Consider the following 26069-nt stretch of genomic DNA (forward strand, 5'->3'; position numbering starts at 1 on the left):
CTTTAGGTAGCTAGGAAGTGAAATGACTTAGAAAATTTTGCATTTTGTAGTATCACGGGACTTAGTCACTGAGCGGTGAGCAGCCGTGCACCTGGTGTGAACTCTAACATTTCGCGTAGACTTTTAATTCACGATGAGAATGCGCATGATCAAACTGTGTCAAATGGATATGCACTTGAGTGTAACAGTAACTCTAAATACGACCACTTTCGCTATTAGTCTGCTTTCTGAATAAAAATTATTCTAACCAAATAGCAACTGTGTGGCGTACATCATGTATGGGTCGCTAATTTAGTTCCCAATATTATTATTACTGTTATTATATGTTATATTAACTTTGTATTTCGCAAACTTGCCATCAGCCAGACAATTTCAGCAAAGGGTCACAAGTGTCCAATTTAGGGTGTGTAATGCGACACATGCAATTCAACCCCTAGACAAGTTTGAGCCAAGACATTTTGATGAAAGGGAACCGCATTTGAGCCCGAACATTTATGGGATGTTAGCTCGCACCATGGAGGGAACCCATAACTTAAGCAGACACAAACAGAGTCACGAATCTTTCTTCCAAAAGCCTTAGTCCTATAGAAGGATAGTCCTTTCCAAAGGCCTTGCATTTGCCGCACTCTCAAATTTAATCATGGTGAACTTGTTAAAGAGCTTCTCTTCACCTCCTGGTCCCTACAGTGGAAACACTTTCATGCTGCCAACCCTACGAATCAGACTCTACTAAAGACCAATTTTGAACCCAGCCTGACACAGTTCACGTCTCAGTCCGACCATTATCCAAACCCACTGTCCCACAAATCAGTCCCTGTTAACTTTCCCAAATTTCTTAACCTCAGATCTTGCCTCACCATTGTTCCCCAAATCCCTCAACACGCAAGCTAACCTTACATCCACAGAAAGAACCCCAATCCATCACCTAAAAACTGATCCTGACCTTGTGGTCCAACCTACTGACAAAAGGCTCCACCACTATCAAATTGAACTGCAAGGGTTACCTGGCAGGAGAACTCCACAGGTGTCGAATTTGTCGATCTACAAACCCTGCTGCAGTGACCCTATTCTGGAAATCCAGCAGGCTCTCCAGCCTCTCCTCAAATCCTTACGCCAATCCCAGAACCTCTCCCCAGAGTCCATCTCTCCCCTATCCCTACCACTCCCTGCACTCCCACCTTCTACATGCTTCCTAAAGTCCATAAAGCCAACTACCCAGGATGTCCCATTGTGGCCTGTTACTGTGCCTCCACTGAGAGAACCTCTATTCACATAAACCAACACTGTCAGCCTATTATCCACAACCTATTCTCCTATATAAAATATACCAACCATTTCCTTCACTGACTCTCCACAGTTCCGGATTTTTTACCACGCAGTGCACTGCTTGTAACTATTGATGCGACCTATTTTTACACTAACATCCCTAATGCCCATGGCCTTGCTGTTACTGAACACTACCTTTCCAAATGCTGAACAGATTTCAAACCTACAATTTCATTCTTAGTCACCTTGACCAACTAGATCCTCAATCATAATTACTACTCCTTTGAAGGCATCATCTACAAACAAATCTGGCAATGGACACCCACACGGCACATCCCACGCTAACATATTTGTGGGCCATCTGGAGGAATCCTTCCCGATAACCCAGACCTAAACCTCTTACCCGGTTCACATTTACTTATAAACCTTCGTGATCTGGATCACATTTGACAATACCATACCCAAAGTCCTCCAGAACCTCAACACCTTCACTCCCATTCACCTCACCTGATTCTCCTCAATGCAACAAGCCATGATCCTCATTGTTGATTTCCACCTCAAAGATGTCTACATCAGTGCCTCTGCCCATACAACCTACTAACCACCAGCAATACCTCCATTTCGACAGTCACCACCCATTCCATATCAGTAAGTCTGCTCCTATCAGCCTAGTGACCTCGAGCAGTCCCTCTGAAAATTAACCAGGAGTCTCACTGAGACCTTAACAGACCGTAATTGCCCTCCCATCCTTGTACAGAAACAAATACCTCCAGTCAATCAACCACCTCCCAAAGAGGAGCATTTCCCTCATGACTCTGTAACAACATGGACAGGAGCAACTTAATCACATTCTCCACCAGGGTTTTGACTACCTCTCTCTGTATCCTAAAATGGGGAATGTTCTACCCACTATCCTTTCGACCCCTCTCACAGTGGTATTCTGCTGCCCACTGAACCTAGGCAATATGCTTGTCCATCCCTAATCAACCCCCACTCCCGACCCCTTGCCTCATGCCTCACATCCCTGTAATAGACCTAGATGCATGACATGTCCCATACATCCTCCCTTCACCACATATTCCAGTCCAATCACAAGTATCAGCTATCCCGTCGAGGGCAGGGCTACATGTGAAACCAGTCATGTGATCTACAAGCTAAATTGCAACCACTGTGCAACATAGGTCAAAACCATATTTATCTTAGTTTAACTAGACTAGGTGCAAGTTTCAATCTAGTATTACTCTCTTATGGCAGTATGTCAGTTTGGAGTGAAGATGGGATACGGTTATGATTTATAACTTCTACCAATTGAGACTAATGAAGATAGAAATTACCATATTAGACAGTTTAAGAGACAATGGTACTGTTCTTCAAACTGGCAACTCCACATACCCCTTTATGGGAGAACAATGACACAGTACATGCAATGGCAAATATGCAATTCATCTCTAAAGAACAATGTTTGGCACAGATTTGCTGCATCTCCTTAGATGGAACCTCCCCCCACTCAGATCGTGAGCATCATATCCAGAACTTTTTTCATTCCATGCACTGATGTTTAAGGTTTCAGTTATGGCACATGGGGGCTTACACCACACTGGATTCTAATACTCATGAAATCATAGATGTTTGTAATCCCTAATCATATGGTTTTCTCTTGTTAACCTGTGATATAAGCTTCATTTTACTTAAACATGCTCATCTTAGTGTTGCAATTTACGCAAATATTTGTTTAGTTTGATTCAGTGACATGGAATCTGATAATGTGCCTTCAGCTATGCAAATTTTTTTGAATGACTGTTTACATGCAGGGGATAGACAAAATAATGTGAACAGTGGTAGTAATGGGATGGCTGCATTTAACAGTCAACAACGCAGGTAAGGCACCTGTTGCACTGGACCATACATGTTCAATACAGAATAGGCATCAGTGCAGGTTGTTAACGAGTAGTGCACACTTCATATTTGCATTCAGAGGCCAATGTCAATGTGCAATGAAAGACCTAAAAGAGTTTCAACGAAATCAGATTGCGGGGGCCCAATTAGCTGGAGCATCAGTACCCAAAACAGCCAACTTATTGGATGTTTCAAGAGCAACTGTTTCAACAGTCATGACTACCTACACAGAACATGGAAAGACATCATCGCGTAAATGTAATAGTGGGTGCAAATCAAAATTAAATGACAGCGATTGCCATATGCTAACATGAATTGTGTCAAAACAACACAAAACTACAGTGGCTAAAGTGACTGCAGAGCTCAAGGGACATCTTCGAGACCCTGTATCTTTCAACACTGTCTGCTGAGAACTCCATAACGCGAATATTCATGGACGAGCTGTTACACCGAAACCATTAGTGATGACAACCAATGCAAAGGAGCATAATAAATGGTGTCAGGAGCATAAATCCTGGATGGATGATCAATGAAAACACGTCATGTGGTCCAACGAGTCAACATTACTGTTACTTCCAACATCGAGCTGGGTTTACATCTGAAAAAAACACTAGAATCCTGATTCCAATGGTTAAGCATGGAGGTGGATGTGTGATGGTGTGGGCAGCCATATCACTGTATTCTGCTGGTCCCATCGTTATTCTCAAAGGCCATGTTACAGCCAACAATTATGTGAACATTTTAGGAGATCAGGTGCACCCCATGATTTAAATGTTGTTCCCCAATAATGATGCCATATTTCAGGATGATAATGCACCCATTCACACGGCCAGGACAGTACAATCGTGGTATGAGTAGCATACAACTGAAATGCAGTGTATTCCCTGGCCAGCGCAGTCCCCAGACTTCAATATTATCGAACCATCGTGGGTGGTATTGGAGCGCAGACTCTGTAACAGATTTCCACCTCCCTCATCATTACAGGAGTTAGAAGAGGTTTTGATCCAAGAGTGGCACAATATTCACTGGAGATTATACAATCATTATATGCCAGTACTCCATGAAGAATTGCAGCTGCAGTACGCAGTCCAACCCCTTATTAATAAACCATTCCCAAGTAAGTACAGGTGTTCACATTATTTTGCCTACCCCATGGACTTCCAAGTAGGCCTCATAAAAAGGGAAACTGTTATTTATAACCAAAATAGAAACTTTTAGCCTAAAACCAGAGATATGTTATGCTTGAATTAACAAACTTTGGCAACATACGTCAAACTGATCACCTTTCATGGTTGCTAATAAACAACAGCAAGGTGTTAACAAAAACATTACAAGAATTGGCTTTGATACTGTGTGATGTGTAAAAATTTCCTGCAGCTCCTAGAAGTTTACCACAAAAGAATTTACATATTATAATGGTTATTCTGAGAACACTGTTTAGCCAACTCTGATTTTTAAATAATATCTTGCTTTAAAGGTTATATAACCTTCATGTTATTTGCATGTTTGATTCAAAGTGTTGTAGTTTTCATTATTACTGTATATGCATTGTCATTATACACTTCTAAAAATACATAAACAAGAATCTAACAGTCTAAGGCCACATCTTACCTTACATCTAGGTGTTTCACCTGTCACAGCTCTATGTATACAGCTCACCATGATCCTCAAAAATGCAGACTTTGCGTCTGTATCTTTTTGCCGCAAAAAACATTCTATGAATTCCTTCCAGTCACATAGTTCTTTACATATGCCCCAAAGTGAGTCCACATACAGTGTTTCATATCCATGATACTGTAAACACATGGTCAGTAGAATGAAAAGATAGATTAACAGCCATTAATGACATTAAAGATGAAATATGGGTAGAAAATGAAAGATAAAACCTCTAAATTCTCTACCTAAAAGATGCAATCTACAATAAAGCAGATAAACCCTGTTGCTTAATGTTATACTTAAAATTTCTAAATTGTTATTGGAAAACTCATATCATCATCATCATCATCTTGGACAGTTTCCAGCCCATGGCCAGATTTGTTTGGAACATAAGCCTCTCCATCATCTTCTGTCTTGCCACCACCTCTCTGTCCTCACCTTGGTCAGTCTTCTCCTTTCTTCTGGACACATTCCTCCACTCCTTTCAGCCATCTGTCTCTCGGTCTGCCTCTTGGTCTCTTTCCTTCCGGTTTCATCTTGTGTATCCTCCTGGGTATCATCTTCACCTCCATTCACTTAACATGCCCATACCATCTCAGTGTTGATTTTCTATCTCCTCCTGTAATAGTTCCACCTTCATTAACTCTCTGATCCTCTCATTTCTTAACCTGTCTATATTTGTCACTCCAATACTGTTCCTCAAGAATTTCATCTCACTAGCTTGTACTTTGCTTTTTTCTCTTCCTTTCCTAACCCAGGTTTCGGATGCATGTGTCAGGATTGGGACATAAAATGACCAGTATATAACCTTTTTACTGATTTGGGGTATATCCTTGCTCCATACCAGGCTTCTGACACTCTTCCAAAACATTTCTGCTTTTCTCCCCTGCTCGTTTATTTCTCTGTCATATTTTCCATCCTCCTGTATCAGACTTCCTAGGTACTTGAAACTCTCCACTTTCTTCAATCATTCCCCACCAATTGTTGTTCCAGTTGTTCCTCTCTCCTTCGTTCTTGTTGTGATATAATCATCTCACTCTTACTTATCCTAAATTTCATCCCATATTCTTGTACTGTTTGTTCCCATATGTCCAACTGCTCTTGTACTTCCTCCTCCTTATTCCCCTCGAATCATCAGATCATCTGCAAACACCATAGCTTTCATCTTTCCTTCACCAATTACTTGTGCTACTGTACTCATTATATCATCCACACTACAATGAAAAGTATTGGTGAAAGTACAGTTCCCTGCCTCAAGCCATTCTTCTGTTCAATCAAAGCTGATATCGCTCCTCCCACTTTCACAAAGCTCACACTTCCATGGTACATTTCCCTTATCCTCCAAATAATCTGTTTTGCTACTCTCTGTTTTCCAAGGCTTTCCACACTTTGCTTCCACATACACAATCATACACTTTTTCAATGTCCGGGAAGGTCATTAGTGGATCTATTCCATATTCATAATGCTGTTTCTACAATCGTCTTATAGCAAAAATTAGATCCACCGTGGACCTTCTTGTTCTGAAGCCCTGTTGCTCTTCTCTCATCCCTCCTCCTAATTTTGCCCTAATTTGTGCTTCCAAAATTTTCTCAAAAATATCTGCACAATGACTCATTAATGTTATCCCCCAATAGTTCTTGCACTCTTTACTATTTCCCTTCTTAAAGATCAGGACAATTATTTCCTTCTTCCAGTCTTGTGGTATCATCTTCTGTCTCCACACAATTTTCATTGCTCAATATAGCCATTGTATCCCCACCACTCCTGCTGCTCTCACCATCTCTACACTTAGCTCATCCAGACCTGGTGACTTCCCTCCATCCATCTTGCCCAATGCCTCTTCCGCTTCTTCCCATGTACGGTCTGTTTCTATTTGCTGTTCATCCTCTTTCTTCTCCTCGGCTTGTTCCTCCTCATCAAGGTCTCCATTTGGGTTCAGGCGCTCTTCAAAATACTCCTTCCACATATTCTTGAGTTCCTCCTTATTCTCTACGTCTTGGCCACTTTTGTTCACCATTCGGGCATAATCTATTGTACCATTCTTCCTCTTACTTTTAATCATCCCATACAACCTTTTTTGAACCTTCACTATCCTCATCCATTGTTCTGGTCCAGTGTTCCATCCACTTACTTCTCTCCTCCATCATCACTTTCCTTGCTTCTTTCTTTCTTACTTGATACTCTTCTCTTATCTCTACTGTTCTCTTCTGGAACAATCCCTAAAGGCTCTATTCTTCTTCTTTACTATATCCTTTGTTTTATCATTCCACCAGGGTGTTTCTTCCCATCTCTTTTTGTTGCTTGTCCTCCCACACATTGCTTCCGCCGCAGTTACTAATGTTCCCTTGAATCTACCCCATTCTTCTTCTACCATTTTTGGTCCATCCTCTGGGATGCTTTCCTCTATTACTTGTAGGTACTATAGCCTGCTTTCTTCCCCCTTCAACTTCCACACCCTTATGCGCCTTTCTTGGTTTTCTGTCCCTTTATTATCCTTACTCCCTCTCAGGTTCATTACCGGCAAACAGTGGTCGCTATCCAAGGCCTCTGATGGTATTACCTTAATGTCAATGACATTCCTATTCATCTCACTATCGTACAGGAAGTAGTCAACTATCGACTTTCTCTTTAGGTCTTGACTGTACCATGTAATCTTGTGGCTCTCTCTTTTCCTGAACCAAGAGTTCTCAACCAGCAAGCCATTCCTTTGAGAGAACTAATAGTCTGTCACCTTACTCATTTCGGCAGCCCCAACCCTCTGATCAAAGCACACTTTCACAGCCTTGTCTCTTTCTTCCAACGTGTGCGTTAAAATCCCCCATTACTTTCACATTCTTCCTTCCCATCTGCTTCTGCATTTCCTCTTGAAACTCTTGCTTCTCCTCAGAAGCGCAACCCACCCGCGGCGCATACGCTTTTTGTTGTGTACATAGTTCCGCGTAGTCAGCGCATACACAACTTTCTCAATAGAGCGCGCCCCACTAAGTGCAGGCGCAGCACTCATCCGTCTCCACACTACGAGATGGCACTGCCATAAAGAAGGACCAAATTCTGCTTCTGCCGATTCGCGTATTAATATGTAACGCAGCCAATGAGATTGCTGCTAACATAGAACCTTTTCTCCTCGCGGATCACACTCGGGCAGTGATACCTGAACGCGTGAGGTATTATAACGAGTGTACAGACCTCCGATTAGTTAGTCTGCATTTGTCTACATTAGTCTGTACCAGTCTACATTAGTCTGTACCAGTCTATAGTCAAGTTTCAGTTTGCACCTAATAAGATTACCATACTCCTGTACATAGCCATGAAGATAAATGAATAGACACTTTGTCAAGTATCAGAGATATGTGAGAATAAGATTAACATACCAAGACCAAAGGAACTTCAGATTGTCAATTGTAAATAGCATCCAGAATCAAGTTAAGTAAGGTTTATGATTGTTATTATTTTAATAAATGTGTGTGAAAATTAATCAAGTTCTGTTTAAAGTTGGTCACCGTCAATCTGCTACTCTAAGCGTGCAAGTGGCATTTCTATCGTCTGACCTAATGGCAGAAGATAAACACGCCACGATAAGACCACGAGACATATTGCTGACACTCGCCTACTTCGTTAGAGCGACAAGGCAAATAATCTGATGGTGTGTGTACCGAAGGTCTTATAGTACGCACACAACACTTTTATTCCCTCTATGGTCGTCCCCTTGAGTGATATTTTGATCAGCGTCATCCTATCACTTCCTCTTTCAATCCCTCTCTTACTACTATTCCCACTCCATTTCTCCTTCCCTCCTCATTTCCACTCCAGTACAGTCGGTAGCCTTTCCATCATATTTCAGCTAACCCCAATAGGTCTAACTTCCTTCTTTCCATTATGTCTACCATCTCCTCCACTCTTCCAGTCAATGTTTGTACATTTAATGTTCCAAATCTAAGTCCTTGTTTATAGCAAGTTTGTCATTGATTAAATCTGTCCTTTCCAAGGCCCATTCTATTTTTGAAAGCAGAAATCATAATCCACTACTGGCTTGCTGGGCCTATCGTAGCTTCACCACAGCCCCGTTAGCCGTCACTTTTCAGGATTCCTGTAGGACCTTCACAGCTACCATAGCAGTCCCTGGGCGCACACAAATACAGTTATGTGAAGTGAGGTACAATGGGGACAGTGTGTGCCCTGGGACCGCTATGGAAAACCCATGAAACAGTGTAAACTGAAGAAATGTTCAGTAAAATATATTTTCAAGCCACAGTTACTTAACAAACATACTTTTCCTGCTATAAGTAGTCTGAAAGAATAAATAAGTAATCTTCAATGCATTCTGCCATTAGGTTATACAAAATTAATAAGCATTCTCATTTTAGGTACTTTGTTACATGTAAAAGACTTCTTTAAAGGACTTCATGATGGCCTTTGTATGTAAAATTATTTATTTATATAAATCATTACTGAAATTTTGGCCATGTGGCCATTATTATGTGGCACACTGCAAAGCTGCAAACACAGAGTATATATACAGAACTGCACTCACACCTGCTATGCATATGGTAATTATACAGTGTAGATAATGTTTTGAAAAGTTGTAGAGGGGATTTAATGGATGACATTCTGATAAGGAATCCATGTCAGAGGTAAAATAAGTTTGAAGATTGCATCACTTTCAAATCTCCTGCTTTACAGTACGCACACAGTGGAGAGAATGAACTCTGACCTATTTGTTCTGCAGGGCCCATGACATGGGCAATGTCCCGAGTACTCACCATCAGGTTCTCTTCAGTATGACTAAGGATGTCCTCTACAAACTCAAGAGAGCAGTGGAGCACCATAGTCAGTCCTCCTAGTTACAAATGTACCAGTTTCTCTTAGCCTTTGTCATAGCCAGGCAAAAAATTTACGCAATATCATTATTATAACATGGACTGATGATGACCTCCTTGTTTCAGTTCGAGCATGTACCATTCATATTTTGAAGTTATATGTACAGATGGAATATAACACAATTTATAGTTAATTAACACCTCAAACAGAAAGTGGAGCCCAGTCCTGATATTCCATAGACATGTGCTTTATCATGGATGACAATAATTCCCTTGGCAACTAGCAAAACTGAGATATTACATAACATTTTATGTTTTTTTTATGCAAAATTAATATTGTCATAAATATTGTAACCCATTAGCCCATTGTGTGCAGATCACTAGAACTGGTAATGTGTTTGTAAGGCCTTTTACAAGTTGACATCAGCCAGTTGACATCAGCCAGTTGACATCAGCCAGTTGACATCAGCCAGTAGACATAAACTGCTGTGTAATGGTCTCCTCTAGACCTTGCCATACGTTGTTGTCATTAGCAGTATGCAGTTATGTTGCTCCTGTATTTTTTCTAGTGTAACCTACCCATCTTTCATTATAACGTCAGTGAGATTGTTCCATACTTCTTGCAACAGAACAGTGAACTTCCTTGACCCATGTGCCAGGTATTCAACTGGCTACATATCACTCCCACTCCACAACATATAATTTTACGTAATATCTCAATTTTACCAGTTGCCAAGGGAATTATTGTCATCCCATGGTAAAGCAAATGTCTATGGAATATCAGGACTGGGCTCCACTTTCTGTTTGAGGTGTTAATTAACTATAAATTGTGTTATACTCCTTCTGAAAGTGTAACTTCAAAATATGTTCTTCGCAGTTGATGGTTCCTAACACAACGTCTTTGCTTAGTTTAGTTTACAAAAAAGTGTACATACTGCAACAAAACATTCGCATAAATTTGGGTCTCTTACTTAAATAGACTTTTGTCTTCTACTGCCAACAGCACAGGTTGCCCACAAAAACATGACGCACCTAAAGTGTCTATGCCTTTTTAATTGTAATAAATCCACTTTATGATAGCAGTGTAATCCACTGAAACATGCAGTGGGAAGAACAAAATCATTATTTGACTGGATAAAGTAATTTGTATTTTCCAAAACAACTACTTCCCCACAAAAATTCTCTTGTTTTACATCCTCACAAAAGGGAATGTATTTATAGCTGATCAAAGCATAAATTCTCATTATGTGAAGGGAGTTGGCTGTTTAACTGGCAAATCCCAGTAGTTGGTCATGTGGTAACATATTATTTCATGTAGTTCTCAGTAGTGCATAATTATATTATTATAAAAATGTAAAGGCTAAGTATAGAAGTATCTTACATGTACCAACGAGAAAAATATGAAATTATCAATGTAGCACCAATGAAAGGAAGCAGGATGATTGTGATTTAACATCCTGATGACAATGACATGATGAGATACAGAGAAGAAGTTCAAGTTGGGAAACAAAATCAGCCGCGTCTTTTACAGAGGTACCATTAAAGCACTTGACTTTAAGTGGTTTTGAGGAACCATGGAAAACGGATTTGGATGGCCAATCAGAGCAATAAAGTTGATCTTTCCAAAAGGAAGTCTGATGTTTTAACCACTGCACTGCCTCACACAGTTAATGTCCATGACATATGTACCTAGTCACAAGTAAAACTATTAATAAAATAGAGCTTTCAAGGGCTACTGATATGTTTCAGTAAATGCCCAGTTTATCACCTTAGTTTATTTATTTGCTCCCTGAAGAATGCCCACTACTTTAAATATAAAAGCTCCAAGAGATAATGTATAGCATAATTACTCATTATCAGTTATTTTGAAGTGGGATACATTTAATATGTTGCATTGGTTTCATTGTTGTGATTATGACTTACTTTACATTCCTTGAAGAAGCAAGCAATGTTTTCCAGTAAACTTGAGCCATCTTCTTCCATTATCACTCTCGATACTTGCAATACATAGCCTGCTGCTTCCTGTGCCACAGGCTTGTGCTCCGAGAACACCAGAAAGAAAAGTTGTTCTTTGTCTTTTTCATTTAACACTGACTGATAAAATCTGCAAATGTACACACACATTTATATTAATGAGGATGGAATAGGCTCGAAGTCTAATAAATGAAGTGTAGATGATGATTATTTCATTTTTTCTATTGAACATTTTTGTCAACCCATGGCCAGAACTTAAAAGAAAAGTAATTATATAGGAAATATGAAATTTCTGAAATCCAATAACATTGAAAACTCTAATAATAATTACAATCTCTCTCACACACAGCACAAAACATTATTTAATCTTACATATTTTACTAATAGGTGAGGCAAAGGAAGGTGTTCACTGTGGCCTAATAGTAACAACCATCTGAACATTTTCCACGCCTGATTTGGAAACAGCAAAAGCAGAATGACTGCATTAAGTGAATGAGCCTGTGTTCTCTATACATCAACTCCTTTTTTATTCAATAATACATCATTGTAGCTTACAACTATAAGAACACAATAAAGCAGACCTCAAAGTACTCATACACAATGTTTTTAATAGAACAACAGCCTCTAACTTTGGTTTGACAATCTGCATTTTGTTACTGATAAATATCGACTACTGTAGAAGCATATTGAAAATTTATTTAACTGAGTGCTGCACACTTAAGAGTTCATTTCAAATGATGATCTCAAAAGTAAATAGACATACTGTGAAGTCTCTGTATGATTCTCCACATCATTAAATATAGGCACACATGAACTTCTTCACATATTAATTGCCACTGGAATTATTGTCGTCCCTCAGTAAAGCACAGGTATACAGAATATTGAGACTAGGCTCTTCTTATTGCGTGTAATGCACAGAAGTTTTCAATGGAGGACATAACATCACTTAAGCTTGTCTTCTTAATACTCTGCTTATTTCTGCAGAAGCATTATGGTAGATAACCTGTTGTTTTGAAGGCCTTGTCCTCCATTTGTACATCTGTAGCACTCTTTGTACACACCGAGATGAATATGATGTTGTTCAGAAACAGAGTTCACACTTGTTCAAGTTCCACTTGTAGGTTATTTTCATCTGATATGGTACGAGATTGATGGATCAAGGTCTTTGGAGTTTTTTGTTCCAAATGGTGTGAACTAGTAGCCTGTAAATACAGTACTGTCACTAAAAAATTTCACGCTCTATGTAGCCACATCATTCAGTGATTTTTACCATTCAAATATGATTGATCTCTTATCAACGGGGCAAGTTTCCAGCAAGGGGCACATGGAGCAATGTTCTGTCTTGCAGCACATGTGCATGCCCTTTAGCACCCCATGTTCTGTGATAACTCGTTAAACCATGTATATGCCAACGAGGTCTTCAATACCAGCGTATTTTTTCAAGTATTCACCTGAAGATGGCCAGAAGACTCAGTGCAAAAATATTATGGCAGCAAGTTACAGACACCTGGCACTCATATGTCTAATTAAGAAAATTACAAAATTTTGAACAAATGAAGAGAAAAAGTATTTACGGACAAAATGGATATATAGGTACGGAAATAGCGAAACAGTGTCCCTTCTGCAATGAAAACCATGTTACTATTTATCTGTCTCTTATTGCAGACAGTCTGGGAGGTATGCTTGGTTCTGTGTGTGTGTGTGTGTGTGTGTGTGTGTGTGTGTGTGTGTGTGTGTGTAACCTCTCTCAACAAAAACATGAAATACCTAAGAAATAATAAAACATTTAAAAAGAGAGAACAGAATAAAATATGTTACAGACGCATACATACAAAAGCGACAGCAACCTCCGTCTTGCTCATCTGGCCATACTAACAGCAGAGGGGAGAGACCAGTAAAAGTGCACATCACATTTGATGCAAACACAGTTGTTACAAAAGGTGGAAGGTTAGAACTGCAAGTGGAAAAACCAAATAAAAATGTATGGATAATCTGAACATTAATGTTCAGTTGCAATTGCTCTATGAAAAGAACACCCTTTCCAGTATTGCATCAGTCATGGAGTTGGAGAAACTGTTGGTTACTGCAGTCTGTTTTACTATATATTTTCCTTAAGACATACTTTCTTTTACTTGTTGCTTGCTACATATCATTCAATCATAAGCCAACTGATTTAAAGCTGATGCCAAAGCATGATACAGGAACTGTGGAACTGATCACAGACATTTGTCTCAGAATTTTGATTGTGTAATGCTTTTGTGGCTTATGATTTTTCTTTTTAATCCTAAACTGTGATTCCTATTTTCATGCACAGGCACCACGAAAACAGTTTATTACACATTCCCTTCGGAATATATGGCACAGTTTTGCTTTGATATTACGACAACATTCCATTAGAGCTACTGACAGCCTTGGAAGAGCCAGTCCTGACAAAACTCTACCATCTGGTGAGCAAGATGCATGAGACAGGCGAAATTCCCTCAGACTTCAAGAAGAACATAATAATTCCAATCCCAAAGAAAGCAGGTGCTGACAGATGTGAAAATTACCGAACAATCAGTTTAATAAGTCACAGCTGCAAAATACTAACGTGAATTCTTTACAGACGAATGGAAAAACTGGTAGAAGCCGACCTCGGGGAAGATCAGTTTGGATTCCGTAGAAATGTTGGAACACGTGAGGCAATACTGACCCTACGACTTATCTTAGAAGAAAGAATAAGGAAAGGCAAACCTACGTTTCTAGCATATGCAGACTTAGAGAAAGTTTTTGACAATGTTGACTGGAATACTCTCTTTCAAATTCTGAAGGTGACAGGGAGCGAAAGGCTATTTACAATTTGTAAAGAAACCAGATGGCAGTTATAACTGTCGAGGGACATGAAAGGGAAGCAGTGGTTGGGAAGGGAGTGAGACAGGGTTGTAGGCTCTCCCCGATGCTATTCAATCTGTATATTGAGCAAGCAGTAAAGGAAACAAAAGAAAAGTTGGAAGGTAGGAGGCGAGGTACTGGCAGAAGTAAAGCTGTGAGGACGGGGCGTGAGTCGTGCTTGGGTAGCTCAGTTGGTAGAGCACTTGCCCGCGAAAGGCAAAGGTCCCGAGTTCGAGTCTCAGTCCGGCATATAGTTTTAACCTGCCAGGAAGTTTCATATCAGCGCACACTCCCCTGTAGAGTGAAAATCTCATTCTGGGAACTATATGGGGGGTTTCACAAAGTTATACTGCCCCTTATGAATCATCGATGATGCAGAGCCAAAAAATGCCTGGGAGCATTTAATTTCCATAAAGCCCATTCACTACATGGACTACCTATATGAGTTACTAATAATACTCATATAGACAGATTCTACGTAAATCTCTGCAGACTGTTCTACACTGCTAGAGGGGAAATTGGTTCTTAGTTCATCCTGTGTGTCAGTTGTAGCATTCTTCCACAAGCACCATTCATTTTTCAGTTTACAAACAGGCTATACCTCCCCAGAATTCCCTGTCCACTTTTCTTACGTAAGTAGACAACATAATTTCACCAAGCCCATCAGTTTACCGAGTACTTACTCGCAGTTGTTAAGTGACCTTTTAGGTAAAAATACATTCATATAAGCAATGTAAGTGTCCCATATATACAACCTTCTTTCATAACTGTTAAACTAAATGATAGTATATGATCAAATTGTGCTTTCTGCAAAATACTTCTAGGTGATTTTCCTTTTCATTCCTGTCTTCCAGTTCATTATATCCCACTATTTTCACTTCTCTTCCTTTACCTACTGCCAAATTCCAGTCACGCCACCACAATTAACTTTTTTCAGTTCCCTCAAAGAAATGAGTAATTTATTTTATCTGATCAAACATTTTCTCAGCTGAGAATGAATTTTCACTCTGCAAAGGAATGAGCAATGATCTGAAACTTACTGGAAGATTAAAACTGCATGCTGAATCAAGACTCAAACCTGGGATCTTTGTCATTCATGGGTATGTTCTCTGTTTACAAAGTTATTCAAGCATGACTCATGAACTGCCCCCACAGCTTTACTTCCCTCTCCCACCCAACTCCCTATTTAACAACTGTGTACTACATTATAACTGTACTGTTACTGCTTACCCATACTACTTTTAGAATATATTTTAACCTGTAAATAGAGGATATAATTATTGTGACTATTTTATATGTCCAATGTAAACTTTATACAATCATTTTACTTAAAAATGACCACAGCAAGTGGTTTATTTAACACACTAAGATTAAAATAAAAATAGCTACAAAAACCAAAATTGGGATCTCTATCAGTCATAGACACTGTCTGCAAAGTAAGTCTACTTAATAATAGGCATCCAAGGTTTTTCCGACAAAAATGATCAGTTACGTCTGCAGCCTAAAGAACCTTGGCCGATTCCTTCTCAGCTAGTAAAATTACTAAATGGTTATGATGACTTTGGCCTGTTGTGCTCCTTTGCAAGCTTTTAAAGAGTTTGCCAGTTAACTACAAGCCAGAGGTTGCAGAATTCTGACTCCACATTTGCTGAGCATGTACTGAGTAAGACACAACTATCAGACAGAGTCCCACATCCTTCCCTTAGCAAACAAAAGACAAAAACTTCACATGCGGGAAGCCCTGGAAACTAACAAACATTTAGCTCACAGTACAGATCCCATATTGAATCACCACACACAGCGTAATATTTGCCCTCTTCTGAACTTTACATAATCTGTTCTGTTTTTCATTACTTCCTACAAATTACCCCATTTTCCTGTATACATTCAGTTCCTTTATTTTATTAAAACTGTCTATGTAATCCATATAGATTGCTATTATAATAGTTACATCTTTCTTTTAATTGTTAATGTTTAATACCTCTTGAAGGTGTCTCATCAAGTACTGATTTTTATTTTACTTGGTTCATTTATTTAAAGCCAACTGTTACATTGGCACAGTTTTGAATATAGTGTTTTTTCTGTTTGCTCTTTTTATATTTTTAAACTTTTTACTTTCAAAAATGCAATACCACCACACTCTCAAAGATGGCATTTACTGTAAGTTCCCTCATACTCCTCAGTTTTCCATCATTTATTCATTTCTGTTCATCTTATGGATTTTGATTAAGTTCCTCATATATTCTGTAGTTACACTGACAATTCTTTCTTTTAATTGGTTTGTGTATCACTCTCCATGTTTTATACCTACTGAAGTAGTCTTATCAAGTACTTATTTCATTTGTTTTGTTTACTAATACAAACTGTTATGTAGGCTTGCTGTTCCAGTTTTTTGTTCAAGTTTCTTCCTCTATTCCCTTCATTCTTACTTACTGTTTAACTTTTAGCTTTTTACATTGCATTATGAGCACACTGTCAAAAATGTTATTCACTGTACATTTCTGCTTCAATCTAGATATGAAACTTCTTTTCAAATGTTGTTCACAAACATTGTAACTTCTTTGGTGACAATAGTCAGTAAATGTCTGAAGTTGGCCTTGTAAGCCAAAAACTGGTTAACACAATTAAAGTAATACTGTAGAACAAAAGCAAACTAGTGCTTTTCATTTATTAACTAGAAGGCCTTTAAGCCATAGACACTAATGCTGGAATTGAAAAAAAGTCTAATTGCAGTAAACAGGTATTAAAAAATTGTTTGAACATTTTTCTGATATATATGGAGTTGAAAAGCTACAACAGGTCTCTTTCTGATTGTTAGACTGTACTACAGATGCTCTTCAGATATAGAACACTGCAGTAAACTAATAGTAGTTTTCATTGATCCCAACAAACTTTTAAGTGCAAAGTGTGTTGCCAAGGATGGTCAACATCTGATTAGGTTAGGCTCAAAAGTACTTAGTCAGATGTTCCACAGATTCTTGGCAGAGAAAATAAGGGAAACTGTTAAGTATTGATGGGAATGAAAAAATTTGTGTAGAGTATGAGAGACAAAACCAGATCATTATCTAACAAGAAATGAGCTTGTGGTTATCATTTATCGTAGGGCGGTAATAACACACTTTAGATGTCGAATATACATTTACTTAGCACTGATGTAAGCGAGAACAACATGGCAGTACAAAAGTTGCATGCTGAGAGAGCATAGAACAAAGATGCTTGAGCCCAAAGACACGGGCCAAGACAGCATGGCCTAAGAACATAACTGATGTGGAACAGAGTTGAGATTTATCGTGGTTGATCACCATGCTGTTGTTGGCAGAGAGGGCTGAACGGACTGCATCGAGGTGAACCTGGAGCTCCTCAGCAGAGGAGGAAAATATCAGTATGTCGTCCAAATAAGCAAAAGCAAATGGCAGATTTAGGAAAAGGGAATCAATGAACCGCTGCCATGTCTGCACAGCATTTTCCAAGCCATATGGCATGTAACAGTATTCAAATAGGCCGAGGGTGTCATGCGTCCTTCTTAGGAATGAGATGGATAGGTGAAGATCAGTTGCTGTCGAATGGTCGGAGCAGGCCCGAAGCCAATAAATCCTGAACAATTTCTTTCATGCGCAGACGTTTGGAAGCGTTAACATGCCTAGCTTTATAACGTAACGGGGTGACCGTCTCTGGTGCAGCTTCTATGACAAGTGCCATTATGGATGGTTGACACCCGCGAAGGGAGGTAGGCGAAGGGGGGGTGGGGTTTCATGAAAGGGGGCAGATGCGGCAACAATTCACTGACCTTGACAGGCAAGAATGGCTTGGGTGGGGCATTGGCTGCAGGTGGCAAGGGAAGGTGTGGTGCAGCAGCCACATGATGCGAGGAATCCCACGAAGCTAGCAGATGAGCGTCCTATAGATTCACCTGCGATGACGCAGAAATGGCAGCAGGCGGAGGAAAGCTTGACACAGGAGCAATGTAGTGTGAAGGCACAGTAGATGCGAGTGTTCATTCAACTTGTGGCAGAAAGGTTGCAAATCGTACTCCATGGGTGTGACAATTCAGCAGAGGTACCGGCAATGCGGGTGCGTAATGCCTCGTTCTGGGTGCGGAGCTCATCGATTTGTGTGCGCACGTCCGACAAATCAGAGAGCCATGCAGTACTATGCTCGAGCAGAGATGCACATGTGAGAAGTGTAGCCAAGAAGGCAGAGAGTGAAGTCGTGCTGAACTCGTTCGAGCACGGAACAGTAGAACTAGGCGCGTGGTGGAGCAGGTCTGGTGAAAGTTTGTAATGGTATAGAAAGTCCAACCCGATCACAGATTCATCCATGTCGTCGATGTGGAAAGTCCAAGGGAAGGTGGCGACTGGTGATAGGCGAAGTAACATCTTGATGGAGCGTGCGGTGAAAGACAGTAGGCACTGTGAAGGATCTTGGCACGACGTGGCACATAAATGTGACCACCGGAATCATTTGGGTAAACACAAGGCGCGCGACAGTTGAGTGCGGAGTCCACGTAAATAGCATGGTACCAGCATAGCGGGTAAGCTTGGAGGCGAGGCAGTGTGGCATGGGAGAGGGACGCAGCTGACTGTGTTGCTGTTTGAGGCCGCTCGGGCTGTTGCTCGGGCGTGGTCGACTGCTGCAGCGGGGCTGCAGGCAGTACCTCCTGTAGGCTGCTATGTTGTAGCTTCTGACAGGCCGCTGAGGTGCTGAGGCAAGTGCGCTGGCCCCTGCCAGCGGAGCGCAGAACCGAAGGAGCAGGTATGCCAACTGAGGGCGATGAAGATGTCGTCCGTGATAGACAGTGTCGGAGACAAATGATAGCGTAGGCTCGATGGGCCATGTGTAGGCAAACCTCAAGAGGGACAGGAGTGTACCCTGTCATTTCCAAGACAAAACAGCAGCAAGTAAGCACTGTGCTAGGTTTTCAGGGAACTAAAGAAAGATAAAACACACACACACACACACACACACACACACACACACTAGCACCATCTTGAACTAAAGATGGCCAACATCAGAAGTTATTGATAGTGAAATTTATAATCAATGGGTGAGGACAGGATTCTGTGCAGAATTTAAACAAAATCCACAATCTCTATTTATAAGGTTACTTGCTAATTTAATTTCAACAGATTCCTAATAACACTAGCAGCTGGAAGTGGAAGTCACAATCTCTGCATTATTATATTCCATAAGATGACTGGTGCCAAGACAATGTTTTGCAAGGGCAGATTATTGAGCCATGTGCGGCTCAGGTTGATGCTGTTGGTAGGTTGTCATCACGTAATAGGGACAGTGGCATCTCGTTTTCTTCTTCTGTTTACTGGCGCCACTACGTTTGCTAGCGTTGTCTGCCCGCGAGGGGCAGCAGCAGCGTTTATCGATATCTAGTACTCGTACTATCTTTGGAAGGACATGAGGTTGGTTTGTGTGTTGCTGCTCGTAGGGTCACCTTGAGACGAACAGCAACTAGTGGAGCATGTCGAGTTGGCGGAATCTATTAGCCATCTTCTAATGCCTGTTATTAGTTTTGAATTTTGTGTTGTTATAGGTGAAGTGCAACCAGCGGTATTTTATTGCCTAGTGGCCACTAATGCCCCATTTACCTGCTCTGGAGGTTAGCTTATTTTTGCGGCAGTGTACTTTTCCTCATCTTGCCGATGCTGTCTAGCATGATGCATAATTCGACAGCCTCCTTGATTGCGGTGTGGATTGTGGTTTCTTTTGTCTACCTTGGCAGTAGTGGTTACTTCTGCCTTTCGATGTTTTAAACACTGGATTCTGAAGACGCAATGCTCTCTGTCACTTCGCCCTTGCTTGAATTAATCCATCGTTGTACTGGTTATCACATGTTAGGTGGATTTGGCAAGAGGATTGATCAGCGTTTAAACTGTCCCTAGTTTGAGTTGCCATCCTGTTACGTAAGAATAACTCTCGGCTGCCTGTCTCACTGCTTACGCAGCTGTAGGGACTTTTCTCAGGTCGATCCTTGGAGCACTGTCTGTGGATCACTCCCTTCTTATTTGTTCTGATTGTGTCAATTGTTAAAAATAATATTTTGTTTAAATTATTCCTACTGATTGTGACCTTCAGCTGACAAATGATTTGAATTATTCTTAATATGGCCTTCAGCCACCAGTGTAGCTTGTCTTACAGTCAATTTTTAATGAGTGTTTTAAAAATTATTTTGGTATTTTTTAACGTGTAATTGTCTTCCTCACTTGTAATTCAGGCCTTCAGTCATTATTTGTTCTGAAGTATTGCTTGTGGCCTTCAGCCAACAAATAATTTGAAGTCTTTATTAATAAGGCCTTCAGACAGACAATTTTTTAAAATGATTCTTTAAAAATTATTTTGGTATTTTCAACACATAGTTGCCTTCCTGACTTGTAATTCCAGCCTTCAGCCGCTAATTGTTCTGAAGTACTGCTCGTGGCCTTCAGCTGATAAATAATTTTGAATTCTTTCTTAATAAGGCCTTCAGCCGTCAGTGTAGCTTGTGTTACAGTCAATTTTTAAAAAATGATTGTTTTTAATAAATTATTTCCTTGTGTATGTGTTTACTGTGCAACTAACGTAACTGTCTAGGCCCCATCCACATCTTTTCCTGCTTTCCCTAAGTCCCACATTTCAATTATCTCAGCTGTTGTAAGCATGTGTGCTGCTTATGCTCAGTACACAAGTCCTCCATTGTTCTGTTAGTTTGACCAATATATGACATACCACAACTGCAAGGAATACGGTAGACATCCACCTTATGCAAACCAAGATCACACTTTACAAAACCTAAAAAGATCCTTATCTTAAGTGGTGGTTAAAAACCAGACTTCACATAATATTTCTGCAAAATGCAACCAATCCTGTTCTGAATAATCCCTGCGTAAGGCAAAAGAGCCATAGACTTTGGTGCCACCTCGGTATTATCATCACTCACCCGGTGCACAGTTGGTCGATACTGCAATGTGTGTCTTTCACTATAACCATCCCAATGAAAGGTTATCTCAAGGTGGGCTAACTCACTTGACAAACTCTCAGGGTTCAAGATGACATGAGCACTGTGAACGAAGGTACAAAGTACCCCTTCACATTGAGCCGGATGTCAATAATTATCAGCCTGCAGAAACAACTCAATGTAAATAGGCTTCCTGTAAATGGCATGTCCCAATGTGTCACCCACCTTCCTCCTGACCAACACATCAAGGAAGGGAAGGCAGCCGCACTCACACTCACTTGTTTCTGCAGGCTGATAACTGTCAAAATCCAGCTAAATGTGAAGGGGTACTTCGTACCTTGATTGTCATCTCTGATCCTGAGAGTCTGTCAGCTGAGTTATCTCGTCTTGAAGTCACTTTTTGTCAAAATGGCTATAGTAAAAGGCACATCAGACATGTTGCCCTATTGAGCAACTGTGCACCCAGTGAGTGATGACAGCACCAAGGTACTACCAAAGTCTTTGGCCCTTCTGCATTACACAGGGAACATTTCAAACAGGACGGGTAGTATTTTGTGGGAATATAATGTGAACTGTGTTTTTTGACCAGCATTTAAGATCAGGGTCCTTTTAGGTTCTGTAAAGGATGATCTTAGTTTGCATAAGGTAAGCATCTACCATATTCCTTGAGTTGTGGCATGTCACACAATGATCGGACTAACACTACGGTAGAGGACTTGTGTACTGAGCATAAGTGGTACATGCGCTTACAATAGCTGAGCAAATCCACCACTGCAGAACACTGCCTTGACATGTCATCCTATGGAACGTAATAGCGCAGCTATTCTGGCATGCATTACCAACCATTGTGATAGTGCTGGTAAGCAAGATGTTGAAATTAAAGTAATCTTATAAACAGAGATGTGGTTTTTGTTTAAATTCTGCACTGAATTCTGCTCTCTCTCTCTCTCTCTCTCTCTCTCTCTCTCTCTATTGGCAAAAAAACAGAGGGGCAGAGCTCATGCTACATCACCCATTGATTATTAATTTCACTATTGATAACTTCTGATGTCAGCCATCTTTGGTTAGAGATGGTGCTAGTGTTTACTCTGAGTGTGTGTGTGTGTGTGTGTGTGTGTGTGTGTGTGTGTGTGTGTGTGTGTGTGAGCTTTCTGGAGTTCTCCAAAAACCAGGATTTTAAATTCCCTTGCACAGCACTTTCTTGCTGCAGTTTTGCCTTGAAAATAGCAGGGTGTGCTCTTGTCAAAATTTCAGGGGCTATCAACTACTTCACCCAACTCAGGTCTGACAGCTAGACAACAAATTACAAGGCAGGAAGGAAGATTAGGGAACTACAGCAGGTGGCGGTGGTGGTGGTGGTGGTGGTGGTGGTGGTGGTGGGGGGGGGGCTTATTGCAAGCTAGTAAGTTCACTCAACACACACAATGACAATAAGGACCAGCACTAATATTATTAACTGTTCATTATTAATACATATTTTAAATTTTAGGCTATAACTAGCTATAGAATCTACTAAAATTTCATTTTTAAAGAAAATATTCAAAATATTTTTTATAGTTTATATTAAATTATAATAATTAAAAAATTAATCTGGCCATGCCTGGGCCCAGGCCTTGAACCCAGGATTCCGTCCACCCCCACCCTTGTGGGGGCCCTGGAGAAAATATGGTAGTGATGATGAAATGGATGTTGCTACTCACCATATAGCACAGATGCTGAGTTGTAGATAGGCACAACAAACAGACTTTTGCCTTTGTCAAAAATAGACCACACACACACACACACACACACACACACACACACACACACACACAAACACGCACACGCAAATGCAACCACAAAACTCACACACGACACATCCAGTCTCAGCCAACTAAAGCCACACAGCAAGCAGCAGCACCAGTGCGTGATGGGAGTGGCAATTGGGTGAGGGTAAGGAGGAGGCTGGGGAGGCAGAGGGGGGGGGGGGATAGTATGGTAGGGGTAACAGACAGTGAAGTGCTGCATGTTAGACGGAGGGCATGTGAGAGGTGGGGAGGAGAAAGGGGCAGAAAAAGAGGGGAAAAAAAGACAGGATGCAATGCTGGGATGATGGCTTTGTAGTGTCAAGACACCCTATCAACATTTCTCCAGAACGTCAACAACTTCTCCCCCATTTGCTTCACATGGCCTAGTCAACCCAACAAGCCACTTTCCCAGATGTTGGCCTCCACCTCAAAGATGGCTACATCACTACCCCCGTCCATATCAAACCTACTAACCACCAGCAATACCTCCACTTCGACAGCTGCCACTCATTCCATACCAAGAAGTCCCTTCCAAACCAGCCTAGCCACCCATGGTTGACGCATCTGCAGTGACGAGCAGTCCCCCTCGAAGTATACTGAGTGTCTCACTGAAGCCTTCACAAACCATAATTATCTTCCCAACCTTGTACAAAAACAAATCTCCTGTACCTTATCTTTCCAGTCACCCACCAACTCCCAAAGTCCCACTGTCCGGCCACAGAGGAGCATTCCCCTCATAACTCAGTACCACCCAGGACTGGAGCAACTGAATTACATTCTCCACCAGGGTTTCCACTACCTCTCATCATGCCCTGAAATGAGAAATGACCTGCTCACTATCCTTCCCACCCCTCCTACAGTGATATTGGTTCAAAGGGCTCTGAGCACTATGGGACTCAACATCTGTGGTCATCAGTACCCTAGGACTTAGAACTACTTAAACCTAACTAACCTAAGGACATCACACACATCCATGCCCGAGGCAGGATTCGAACCTGCGACCGTAGCGGTCATGCAGTTCCAGACTGAAGCGCCTAGAACCGCACGGCCACACCGGCCAGCTACAGTGATATTCCACCATCCACCGAACCTACACAGTATACTCGACCATCCCAACACAACCCCTGCTTCCAACCCTTTAACACATGACTCATACCGCTGTAATAGACCTACATGCAAGAACTGTCCCATACATCCTCTCACCACCACCTACTTCAGTCCAATCACAAACATCACCTATCCCATCAAAGGCAGGGCTGCCTGTGAAACCAATCATGTGGTCTACAAGCTGACACTGTGCTGCATTCTATGTGGGCATGACAACCAAGAAGCTGTCTGTCTGCATGAATGGCCACCGACAAACTGTGGCCAAGAAGCAAGTGAACCACCTGGTTGCTGAACATGCTGCCAAACATAACATCCTTTATTTCAGTGACTGCTTCATAGCCTGTACCATGTGGATCCTTCCCACCAACACCAGCTTTTCTGAACTGCACAGGTGGGAACTTTCCCCGCAATATATCTTACATTCCCATAACCCTTCTGGCCTCAAGCTTTGTTAGTCATTGTCCACACCCATCCAACCTTTTTTCTGTTCCCATTCCAGCACTACAAAGCCCTCATTCCACCATTCCACCCAGACTTTTTACTTCTCTCCTTTTCTGTCCCCTCCCCCCTTCCCACCTCTCCCCTGCCCACCATCTAACCTGCAGCAATTTACTGTCCACCACCCCTACCCTACTATCCCTCCCTGCCCTAGCCTCCTCCATACCCCCACAGAGTTGCCACCCCCATCATGCATTGGTGCTGCTGCTTGCAGTGTGGCTTCAGTTGCCTGAGACTGCAGGCTTCAGTTGCCTGAGACTGCAGTCGTGTGTGTGTGTGTGTGTGTGTGTGTGTGTGTGTGTGTGTGTGTGTGTGTGTGGTGGGGGGGGGGGGGGGGATCTATTTTTGATGAAGACCTTACTTGCCGAAAGCTTTATCTGTGAGAGTCTTTTTGTTGTGCCTATTTGCGACTCAGCATCTCCGCAATATGGTGAGCAGCAACCTTATTTTTTTTTCCATAATATTGTTACATCCCATCCTGGATTTTCTATTGCTTGATTTTTGTGGTGATGATGGTGAAGTGTGGGTACTTTAAATAGCATGACGATCAGTGTCCTCAGTAGGTGTCAAGAGTGTGCCACCTATGAACTGTAAAATCCACCATGATGATACATCACCCATCCAAGGCAGCAGTTTACGTACTTACCAACCTCCAAAAGCCGAAAGTCAGGTGCAAGACCTGCACAATCCACCCACCCAGCACTGCCTACTTCAGCCTTGTCACAGGGTTATCCCATCCCGTTTAAGAGCTGGGCCACTTGCGAAAGCAGCCATGTCATACACCAACCCAGTGGCACAGCTTTTTATGTCACTATGACAACCAACCAGCTGTCCATCAGAATGAATGGCCACCACCAATCTGGCCAAGAACAAGGTAGACCACCCGAATGGCAAAACATGGAGCTAAGCACAACACGATCAATTTCAATGCTTGCTTCATGACCTGGGCCATATGGATCCTCCTTTTCATGAACTTTTCTGTCCGCACACCATCCATCCAATAGCTTCCCATTCCTCTGTCCTATAACCCCTTCCCAATTCAACTCTCCAAGTCACCTTCACTATAAGCTGCTCCCCACCAACTCAGGTACCCATGCATCACATGTCTAGCCTGTGCATCTGTCACACCTACCTGTCACATTCCTAACCAGCAAACCAGATGCCTCCCTCCAAGCCATTAGCTATCCACCCCCTCTTCCTACCTCCCACCTCTCTCCTTCTACTCACCCCGCCCAACACAACTGAAAGCT

General features: G+C 41.4%; 1 protein-coding gene across 1 annotated transcript in view; it reads right to left on the minus strand.

Moving 5' to 3' along the window:
* Window positions 1–26069, minus strand: part of LOC124802832 (cohesin subunit SA-2-like) — a 376821-nt gene that overhangs the window by 249728 nt on the left and 101024 nt on the right. Inside the window, exons 5-6 of the mRNA XM_047263844.1 lie at window positions 11560–11740; window positions 4774–4956 (exon numbers count right to left, since the gene is read on the minus strand). Of these exons, the coding sequence (XP_047119800.1) occupies window positions 4774–4956; window positions 11560–11740 (364 nt within the window). The remainder of the gene's footprint in view (window positions 1–4773; window positions 4957–11559; window positions 11741–26069) is intronic.

The sequence above is a fragment of the Schistocerca piceifrons genome, chromosome 6 (assembly GCF_021461385.2).
Source record: "Schistocerca piceifrons isolate TAMUIC-IGC-003096 chromosome 6, iqSchPice1.1, whole genome shotgun sequence".
Lineage (NCBI taxonomy): Eukaryota > Metazoa > Arthropoda > Insecta > Orthoptera > Acrididae > Schistocerca > Schistocerca piceifrons.